Source organism: Chionomys nivalis, chromosome 7 (genome assembly GCF_950005125.1).
Source record: "Chionomys nivalis chromosome 7, mChiNiv1.1, whole genome shotgun sequence".
Classification (NCBI taxonomy): Eukaryota; Metazoa; Chordata; class Mammalia; order Rodentia; family Cricetidae; genus Chionomys; species Chionomys nivalis.
In genome coordinates this window covers 96720406-96731592 of record NC_080092.1, presented here as the reverse complement: position 1 = coordinate 96731592, position 11187 = coordinate 96720406, and the positions used below count along the sequence as shown (strand labels likewise).

Here is an 11187-nt window from a genome sequence, read left to right as displayed (position 1 = left end):
GAGGTACTTGGGAGCTGCTATCCTCACCCTCAGTGCTGCCTCACCTGGCTTTTTTCTTTTGCTCTTTGGTCTCTTTGCCTGGGAGGGGTTAGATGGCCATGGGGGTTGGGCTGATGGGTTAAGGAGTTCATGGACTGCAGCCCTGGCCTCTACTCCGGTTTCCGAGGAGGAAGGCTATGGGATCTCTCTCTCTTGATGTCTCCTGAGTTCACGTGTGAGAGTGCATGCTTGTATGTGAAAGAGCATGCAGGCACGTCTGTAAATCAAATGTCATTCACTGGACAGTGGTGGCGCACGCCTTTTATCCCAGTACTTGGAGGCAGAAGCGGGCGGATCTCTGTGAGTTCACAGGATAGCTAGGGCTGTTTCACAGAGAAACCCTGTCTCGAAAAACCAAAAAAGAAAAAAAAAAGAGTTAAAATCATCATTTCTCAGGTGCTACCCACCCTGTTTTTTGAGGCTTGATCTCAGTGGGACCTGGTATTTGTTGAGTAGGCCAGGCTGGCTGGCTGGCTGCTTAGCCAGCCCCAGGATTTGCCTCTTCCAGCTCCCTAGCACTGGAATTGCAATCCTGTGCCACAACAATGTTTGGCTTTTTAAATGTGGGTTCTGGGGATCAAAGTCAGAACCTCGTGCTTAAAGACAAGCATGTTACCAACTGGGCTACCTCCCAGATTCAGCTTCCCTTCCACTGTTTTTTTTTTTTTTAAAGACTGAGTCACTTGATATAGCCTAGGCTGGTTAGAAACTTAGAAACCGTGTGGCCGAGGATGACCTTGAACTCCTGATCCTTCTGCCCCTGCTTCTGAATTAACCTTTCCTCCTCTCCTTCCTCCTTTTTTTGAGACAGGCTCTTGTTACTTAGCCTAGGTTGGCCTTGAACTCACAACCCTCCAGATTTAGCCTCCTAAGTGCTGGGATCACTGGTGTGAATCACCACACCTCAAAGTAACATGGTTTTCTTTAAAATTTTTTTTTAACTTATTTTTATGTGTCTGTGTTCCTGTATGAGCTTAGGTACACACAAATGTAGGGGTCCATTGAGGCCCAATGGTGTCAGATCTCCCAGAGCAGGAGTTACAGGTGGCTGTGAGCTGCCTTGTGTGGGTGCTGGGGACCAAGCCCAGCTCCTCTGCTAGAGCAGCAAGTGCTCTTAACTGCTGAGCCATCTCTCCAGCCCCAAGAGTGGTTTTCTTCTTTCGATTTGAGCACAGGCACGGAGAAGTTCGTGGGAGTGGAGTACACCGCTTGCTGGCGCTGTGATGGGGACAGCTGGGCACGGACACATGCTTGGATTGGGTTTCTGAACTCCTCCCTTGAGCTGACTCTTCCTCACAGTTCAGCCTGACAAAACAGAGCCAGAGAGAGGGAAGCAGGCAGGCCAGCAAGTGCAGCACACAAGGAGACTCCTGGGTCCTGAGGTACTGCTGTCGGCTGGCTGCAGCTCTCATCGGTCAGGATTGCCTAAGATTCCTTCCAAGTTAAACGATCCAGCCAGTACAGGCATTTTGAGGAAACTCTAGGAGAGGCTGAGGGGGTAGGGGCTCTGTGGCCCTGCTGTTGGGGGAAGTGGGGAGGGCAATGAAAGGTGTGTGTGGTGGTGGAGGGGTGGGGAGAATAGAAACACAGAAACACCCTGGGAGAAGGAAGAGAATTTGTTCTCACTTTCCCCCTTTGATCTTCTAAGCAACCGCAGTTGAGTATTTATTTTGTTAGAGGTCTGGGCTGTCACTACACTGCCTCCCCCAGACTCCAGCTTCTCTTGGTAAAGAGAGACAGATGCTGGGCACTGCGCCTGCCTGGTCCGTTTGCGTTCGTTGGAAGGATGTGGAGGCAGATGAGTGGATACTGAGCTGAAACATCAGTAGCGCATTCTTTGCTCATTGGCTTTGTTGAACAGAATGTGCAGCCCCAGGTGGAGTTAGCCCCAAACCAAAGGAAGTCAGGCCAACAATGAGGGAAGTGAAGTCAGAAATGGACTGGAGTACAGAAACAAGCTTACAAGGTCTGGTATTTGATAGAAACCATCTGTCATGCCAATAAAGCAAACCAGAAATGACCTCCTAACTCCTGACTTCTCTTCGCTTCTCCTTTTATTCCCCACTCTCCGTCTGTGTGTTTCCCAGCGCATACATGCGGAGGCCAGAGAATAATCTCCAGGAGTTGATTATCTCCTTCCACTATAATGGTTCCGATGAGAGAGGGTTTCAGTTGGTAGACCAGATTGGACTGAAACGTACCACGTAGCTCAGGATTTCCTTGAATTCCACAGAAATCTTGCCTCAGACTCCCACGTGTTGGATTATAGACAGGAACTACCGTGTCTGGCTTCATCGAGATGTTCTCATAGATGTATTTGATTATATTCACCCCTAATTTTTTCAAAGTAATCCCTGAGTGGTGTGGGAGGTCCTTCTGTCTATGTGTTGCTTTTATTGGTTAATTAATAAAGAACTGGCTTGGTCGGGCGGTGGTGGCGCACGCCTTTAATCCCAGCACTCGGGAGGCAGAGGCAGGTGGATCTCTGTGAGTTCGAGGCCAGCCTGGTCTACAAGAGCTAGTTCCAGGACAAGAACCAAAAGCTACGGAGAAACTCTGTCTCGAAAATCCCCCCCCCAAAAAATAAAAATAATAATAATAATAATAAAGAACTGGCTTGGCCTATAGCATGGGAGGAAGAAGGTGGAGTCAGAGAGAAGCCATGGAGCCGCTGGAGACAGACATGTTGAAACTTTGCTGGTTGTGGTGATGCACAGATTACTAGAAATGGGTTAAATTAAGATATAAGAGCTAGCCAATAAGAATTTAGAGCTAATGGGCCAAGCAGTGTTTTAATTAATACAGTTTCTGTGTGATTATTTTGGGGCTGAGCAGTCAGGAATGAACAAGCGGCCTCCTCCAACACCTGAGCAGAAATAATATCAGAGGACTCTCACTTTTCAAGCGCCAGATCCCGGAGCAACAGGTCAGAAACACAGCAAGGCGAGATGGGGACCATGATGCTAAGGGCAAGGTCTACCCTGGACGTCCACCTTCGAGGAGTCCCTGCTATTCAGCTCTGTATAAACACCATTGTTCACTTTGTTCTTGACTGGAAAAGTGAGTTAAGTTATAGAACCACCTGAGGTTTGCAGCCACTGGAGCTGAGAGTTCTGTGCTGGAGGACCAACCTGACAATGATACTTGTAAAAAGGGTGAATTCATATCTGACAAGAGACGAAATGGGATCCGGGTGTAGGGTGCATATTTGTAATCCCAGTACTTGGGAGGTTGAGGCAGGATGATTTCTGCAAGTTCAAGGCCAGCCTGAGCTACATGGGCCTTAGTCAGAGGTTCCAAAGACTTTAGGATAGCTACTGCCTGTGTTAGTATAGGCTGCTCACCTGAGCAAGATGCACAACTATCTGCAGGTGACACTACAAATGGATGTGTGTGTGCATGTGTAGACCAGAGAACAACCCCAGTGTAGCCTCAGGAACACTGTCCACCAATGAGAGTTACTGTTTCAAGGGAGGTGAACAGCAACAGCGTCTCTCATTGGTCTGGAGTGCATCATGTAGGTTAGGCTGGCTGTGATCTAGGAATCACTTGTCTCCCCGGGACTCAGACAAGCACTTGCCACCATGTCGGGTTTTTTTTTTTTCCCAAGACAGGGTTCTTCTGTAGCTTTGGAGTCTGTCCTGGAACTAGCTCTTGTAGACCAGGCCTGCCTCTGCCTACCACCACCCGACTGTGCCGAGTATTTTTTTTTTTTTTTAGATTTATTTATTTATTATATACACAGTGTTCAGCCTCCATGTATGCCTGCAGGCCAGAAGAGGGCACCAGATCTCATTACAGATGGTTGTGAGCCACCATGTGGTTGCTGGGATTTGAACTCAGGACCTCTGGAAGAGCAGTCAGTGCTCTTAACCTCTGAGCCATCTCTCCAGCCCCCCCCTTTTTTTTTTTGATTTTCGAGACAGGGTTTCTCTGTAGCTTTTGGTTCCTGTCCTGGAACTAGCTCTTCTAGACCAGGCTGGCCTCGAACTCACAGAGATCCGCCTGCCTCTGCCTCCCGAGTGCTGGGATTAAAGGCATGCGCCACCACCGCCCGACTGTGCCGAGTATTTTTATGTGGCTTCTGGGAATCAAATTCACATTCCATCTAGCTTTTGAGACAAGCACTCTACCAACCATATTGTCTTCCCAGCCCGATGTGGGCTTTAGCCAACTGAAGCCAATCACCAAGGAAGGGATCAGAGCATGTGTGTTGCTGGACAGATCTGGCTTTGGGAGACATCTGTGTTTCTTCAGAGGGACCCATCCCCAATCTTCCGGCCCAGTATGAACTCTGACAGATCTCCTGAGGCATGCGTTACCTCACTGGCCCCGCTGCCTGCAGAATGCTGTGCTCCAGGGCAGTATCTGTCAGCTCTTGCCTGCAGGCCCCAGTTCTTCCTGTTGGGGGAACTGTCAAAATGAGCACATGTGTTCTGTGTGGAAAATGTACATGTGGGTTGAAAGCAAGGCAGCCAAAAGGAACAAAATGGAAACTCAAAGGAACTAGTTGTCCTAGGATTCTTTTGTCCTGCGTGTCCACCATGCCCGGGACCCTGGAAGGCTGGTTCTCTGAAGGCGTTCTCTCAAGGGACGCTGAAAAATACAGGGATTTACACAAATGAGGAGACTTACTTGGTGCCCACACATAATCTCCCTGTGCGGAGTTGGATCCTCCCTGGACCAGGTTTTCAAGTGAAAAGCATTTTTATAGCTCACCTGATAGCTGTCACTTCTGGATTTTTCCTCTCCTCTGAGTCTTCTCTCTCAGGCATTCTCCCTGGCCCAGATCTCCAGGGAGTGAACAGAAGGAAGCTAAGGAAGGTCCAGGGAGGAATGCAGGTCTCTGCAGCTCCAGGCCAGGCTCCTTGGAGAGATTAGCCGATTACCTCACCTTTGTCCTAGGTGCGGACTGAGGCTCTTTCCAAAACTTTATCAGTGTGTTTAGTGTGTTTAGACCGTAGACGAGAATTCAAACTCAATTCACAGAAACCCTTGTTGATCCAGAGCTTTCTCCAAAGTAGCTATCCCTTTCTCTTTCTCCCATCGTCACTTTCTATAAACAAGTCTTTGGGGGCTGCCATACAGCTCAGTTGGTAGCTTGCTTGCCTGCATCCACAAAGCCCTGGGTTCACTCTCCAACATCCCGAGCACTGAATAGATTGGACATGCTAGTAAACCTAGCACTTGGGAGGTGGAGGCAGGAGGATCAGAAGTTCAAAGTCATCCTGAGCTACATAAGGAATCTGAGGCCAGCTGAGGCTTACATGAGACCTTGCTTGGCCTACAAATGTGATCTTCCTGCCTGCCAAGTGCTGGGACTACAGGCATATACCACCATAGTCTGTGGTATTTTCAGGCAAAGAAACTGAGATAAAGATTCTAAGGGTTTAGTAACATACATTAATTGGATTTCCATATGAGTGAAAGGTTAAAATCGGGGGATGGGGAGGAGACTATCTGTTTGTCCCTGTGGTAATATGGTCCAGCCAAAAGGACCTCACAACATCCCATGTGAACTGCCAGGCTCCCAGATGGTAATCTGAACAAAAAACAAGCCTTGCTCAAGATCTCCCTGCTAGCGTTTCTGTGTCTTCTGTCTCTTTGGAAGCCTGTAGACAGGCTTTCTTCATGAAAGGAGGGATGGATTTCTAGGGTGGAAAGAAAGTGTGACAGAAGATGGGAATGAAGCCAGGTGCACGGCTTTATTCCAAGCACTCAGGAGGCAGAGGTAGGTGGATCTCTCAGTTCGAGGCCAGCCTGGTCTACACGCTGAAACCCTGTCTCGAAAAAAAAGGAAGATGGGAATGAATCCACCTCAGGTTTCAAGCAAGCAGAGGCGGGACTAGAACAGAAAAGATATATTTTAAAGATTTATTTATATGTATGAGTGTTGTTAATTTTTGTTTGTTGGTTGTTTTTTTTCCAAACAGAGTGCCAATACATAGCTCTGATTGTTCTGGAACTTACTCTGTAGACCAGGCTGGCCTCAAACTCAGAGATCCACCTGCCTCTGCCACCCATGTGCTGACACTGAAGTTGTGCACCGTTGTGCCTGGTCCTGTATAAGTGTTTTGCTTGAATGTATGTCTGTGTACCATGTGCAGTTCCTTGTGCCTCAGGCCAGAAGAGGCCATCAGATCCCCTGGAACTGGAGTTACAGATGGTTATGAAGCACTGTGTGCTGGGAATCAAACCTAGGTCCCTTGCGAGAAAAGAAGATGAACCATCTCTCCAGAGTCACCGACAGGGGATCTTGTCATTGTCAGTACTTAGATGGGAGACCCGCATCTTGAAAATAAAAATTGATGTGTTGCTTTTGTTTGTCTATCTGTGGTTTCTGTTGTATGAGGCAAGGTTTTATGTAGCCCTAAGCTAGCCTTGAACTCTATGTATTTGAAGTTCCTAAGCTCCTTTCTCTACCTCCCAAAGGCTAGAATCACATGGCTCTAGAGTCTCGGTCCCTAGTAGTTTATGGTCACCTAGCACGTGCAAGGAAAGACCTGTGTGTAGAGAAAGGAATATGGCTCCAGTTCCTTCCCTAAGATATATCTGGAAGCCTATAGTTAGGTCAGGGGCTGCAGGGAGAGTTCCAAACTGCCAGGGAGTTCTGGGCCCTGGATGAGTGTGTCTGGAGCAGAGACTTGGCCTCCCTCGGTATCAGCCAATATGAATGACAGGGAAGGGTTCCTGTCACCCAGGAGACCTTGGAGAAAACCAAGGCGATTGCTCATAACTTTAGCAAAGACAGTTGGTTACTACTAAGAGGATGAATGAAAATGCAGAATACACTTGGGAGGGGGAGGCAGGAGAATCCAATGTTCAAGGTCAGCCTTGGTAACTGGAAGTACTAGGTTGAGCCAGAAGGTGGTGGCATGGGCCTTTAACCCCAACACTTGGGAGGCAGCAGCAGGAGGATCTCTGTGAGTTCAAGGCCAGCCTGGTCTACCGAGTGAGTTTCAGGACAGCCAGAAATCCCTGTGTGTGTCAGGGGGAGTTCTGGGTCAGCATGAACTACACCAGATCTGGTCTCAAAAAGTGGGGGCGGGTGGCAGGGTAAAGGTGCCTGCCAAGCCTGAAGAACTGAGTTCTATCCCCCAAACCCACACAACTGAAGGAGAAAAGACTTCTGTAAGTTATCCTTTGACTACTGGAATCATCTGGTGGCACAGGACACCCCCCACAGGACACAAATAAAATGTAATAAAAAAAAAACAAACCAAAACTTAAACCACAGTCCCCTTGCAAACTACACACACACACACACACACACAACCAAGAGACAGCTAGAACTATAAAACAGCTTTACAAACCTAAACAAGGGGCTGGAGAGATGGCTCAGTGGTTAAGAGCATTGCCTGCTCTTCCAAAGGTCCTGAGTTCAATTCCCAGCAACCACATGGTGGCTCACAACCATCTGTAATGAGGTCTGGTGCCCTCTTCTGGCCTGCAGGCATACACACAGACAGAACATTGTATACATAATAAATAAATAAATATTAAAAAAAAAAAACAAACCTAAACAAGGCAAGCAAGCCGTCACCCCAAACTACTCTGTGTGTTGCTGAATACTGAAGTCATGCTGAAACAGTTCAAATTCTTGCTGATCAGTCTCCCCTCCAGGGAAACAAAAACAAACAAATAAACAAAACTATTCCAAAACCTCATCAAACCCACAAATACCGAAATGTCTGTAATTAACTGAGCAATGATGTCTTTTGCATGCCCGAACTTCTGTTTCGTGGTGTGTGTGTGTCTGTGTCTGTCTGTGTGAGCGCACGCGCGTACACGGAATCCCTAGGTCTGCTCTACCTAGGTCTGACCCCCTTTTTGTTCGGGAACTTTTCACCCATAGGCCACACATAGGCCTTTCCAAAGTCTCCAAAGAACAGTTCAAAAGGGACAGGCTTGAAAGTGACAATCTTGAGTTGATGCTCGACCAAGTCAAACCCCAAAGGCTATCTGAGCTGCCCTGGGAAGGGGGCACAAACAGCATACACAGAGGAGACGACCACATCTTAGCGGGTCACCCAGCCACCCCTATGTAGTCTTGTTGACCATTTGGAACGCTGGGTTGTCTGAGCATTTGGGGTTTGGCGAGAGGGGCACGAGGGAGGTGGATGCTCCCCTTTGGGGTCTGACCTCGACAGCTGCGGAGGAGGTGGGGCCCTGGCTGCCAGGGCGGGGCGGCTCGCTTTGGGATTCAGGGACAAAGGCGCGCGAGCTCGAGGCAGGCCTCCCGGGGGCCGCGGTGAGCGAACCGGGACCCTGCTCGAGCCCGGAGGGGACCACGCTCCTTCCGCCTGACGCAGCCGGGGCCTCTGGGCCATGGCGGGGCAGCTCCAGGACACTCAGATGCTTGCCCATCGTTGCCGCTGAGCCCCGGGTCGCGTCCGCGCCGCAGCCTCCGCGCGAAGCACGCGCCGCCGGCTCCCACCGCAGCTCGCTTCCCATTGGCTGGCCGGCCCGCGGGCGCTCCCGCCCCGCCGCCCCATTGGCTGAGGCCGTCGCGGTCCCCCCTCCCGCCCCTCCCTCGCTCACCAGCCGCCGCTGACATCACGCGGCCTGAGGCGGCGGCGCCCCCCGGCTCAGCCCCGCAGCCCCCTCAAGGCAGAGGCGCCGCCGCGGTGCCCGGCGGAGAATGGTGCGCGCCCTGCAGGCCGCTCCCCGCCGCCTCCGCCGCAGCGCCTCGGCCGAGCGGGCCGCGGCTGGACGCCGACCCCCGCATCGGGCGTGCGGCTGGCCAGCGCGCTGAGGCGCGGAGACGGTAGCCCGGCGACGCCGCGGTCGCAGCGGTAATGGGGGCCCTGACAAGCCGGCAGCACGCGGGCGTGGAGGAGGTGGACATCCCGTCCAATTCTGTGTACCGCTACCCGCCCAAGTCCGGTGAGGGCCGGGCGCGCGCCGCGGGGCCGGGCGGAGGGGAGGGCGAGCGACGCGGCGGTGGCCCGGCCGGTCCCCGAGTCGGCCTCGGAGCGGGGCAGGTCGCGGGGGGAGAGGGGGTGCAGGGCGGGGAGGTGTCCTCCATCCCGGACCCTGGCGACGCCGCGCCGGGGACTGCAGGTGCCTGCGGGGTCACCGAGGTCACCGTCCAGCGAGGATGGCCTCGGTGGTCCTCTGCTCTGCGCCAGGGACGCGCGCCGCATGCCCGGGATGCGGCGTTGCAGCGACTGCGGGTTTGGAGAGACATCCCTGACAGGCAGGCACCTGTGCCAGGTGTCGTCCCCGGTTTGGCTCATCCTGGCCGCTGGGACGGTTAGGAGTGGGTTTCTGCCGGCGTGGGGCGGTGGGGGGGACGGACACGAACTTGCTCCTGCAGTCCTTAGCTTTTTCCGGAGGTGTGGGGCAGGGCGGGGGGGGGGGAACGAAGTGAGCAGAAATGTATGGGAATTGGACAGAGTCACTTGGATTGCCCCTTTGCTAGTTGCTGGCAACGGGATGGCTGGGGACAGGGCAAAAGTGTTTTTCAGGCGCATGCCGTCCCTCGAAAAGGTGAATGAATGCCTTCCTCCATCTCCAGCGTCAGCATTCGCATTGCGGGACAGTTTTGACAGCAGAAGAGAGAAAATGACAAAGTAGTCGAATTGAGCGAAGGACAGCCGCTGAGCTGCTGGCGAATGACCCCGCTATCTGTCCTTTTTTAATTAATCAATTTTTTACTTGCTGTTCTCAAGACCCCTGGGGACCCAAGTCTACCGCTTTCCCTCTGTCTTGAGGACCTGCTGGGGAGATCGATGATGGCAGAGTGTGAGGTGCAGAATTGGAGAGGATTCCGCTTTCCCTTTGATAGGATAAAGACACGCTAATGAGTCGAGCTGGTTTCTCAGCAGTCCATCGGGTTTCTGCCAGGTGGAAGCTGGGACTAGACAATGAACCTGCCTCCCTGCCGAGTGTGTACCAGCCGCTCTGGTGCTCGCTGCTTTTGTGCCAGAGAATGAGCGAGCCTTTGCAGTAAGAGCTGCTGTGGACAGGCCTGAGATGAAGCTGCGGATCCTTAGTGTTTTAATAAAACTCTTGCTAATTATGACTGTACTTTTATCTCTTAAAAATGCATCCTAACACCCTGGAGGCTGAGGCAGGAGGATTATTAAGTTTAGGGTCAGCCTGGGCTGCACAGTGAGACTGACTCGAACAAAATAAAGCCAACACAACAACAAAAAGGAAAGTATAATTAGCCCCCCCATTATGGTGGTAGGATTACAAATGTCAGCCACTATACCTGACTTGCATTTTGTTTCTTAAAAACGAAAATATGCAGTAGTGGTTTGGTATTTTTTTTTTCCCTAAGTCGCTCAACTTTTATTGATCAGAATATGGATCATGTTTTGCTGAGCTTGGAGCTTTCAGTAGGCTTATTGCCTCAGGAGAACATTTGCCCTTCCTCCTCCACGGATGGATGGAATTTTTTTTTTTTTTTTTTTTTTTTTTTTTTTTTTTTGGATTTTTCGAGACAGGGTTTCTCCGTGGCTTTTGGTTCCTGTCCTGGAACTAGCTCTTGTAGACCAGGCTGGCCTCGAACTCCCAGAGATCCGCCTGCCTCTGCCTCCCGAGTGCTGGGATTAAAGGCGTGCGCCACCACCGCCCGGCCCGGATGGATGGAAATTAACCATGGTAGATGTTTGAAAGGCTGTTCCCGAAGGATGGTAAGAGAAATAGAAACGGTGTGCAATAGAGTAATGGACTTACCTAAAACCTTTTTGGGGAGATGGGGACTTGTTTTTGAGCCAGGCTCTCTCACTGTTGGCTGGCTACTCGATGTGTAGCCTTGGTGAGCCACAAACCTGGGGCAATCCTCTTGCCATAGCTGCGCTGCCCAAATCCTAGGATTACAGGCTTGAGTCACAACATGTGGCTCCAAAGCTTTCTTCACTAACACAGTCAGTGTTTAACAGTCCAAAATAATGCTCCCAGTGTAGTGAAAATTCTGATTGATCTCAATAAACACCCGGAGTTAGATATTGGGATAAATCCTGAAAGATCAGAGAAGTAAAGGAGCCAGCTACTGGGGCTGGGGAGACCTTTTACTTCTACTGAATCCTCAGACCAAAATGGGCAAGATCCTGTCTCCATGGATCCTCGGGACTGAATGCCCTGAGCTCCTGTCTCCTCTCACCCAGTCAAGTCCCTTCCACCTTCCTAGTGCTGGGG

At 51.0% G+C, this 11187-nt stretch overlaps 1 protein-coding gene across 2 annotated transcripts in view; it reads left to right on the top strand.

The window, feature by feature from the left end:
* Positions 1-8579: 8579 nt before the first annotated feature.
* Rnf157 (ring finger protein 157) overlaps positions 8580-11187 on the top strand; it is a 71045-nt gene continuing 68437 nt past the window's right edge. For both annotated transcript variants that reach the window (XM_057774416.1, XM_057774417.1), the window contains exon 1: positions 8580-8925. In XM_057774416.1, the coding sequence (XP_057630399.1) occupies positions 8838-8925 (88 nt within the window). In that variant the 5' untranslated portion in view covers positions 8580-8837. The remainder of the gene's footprint in view (positions 8926-11187) is intronic.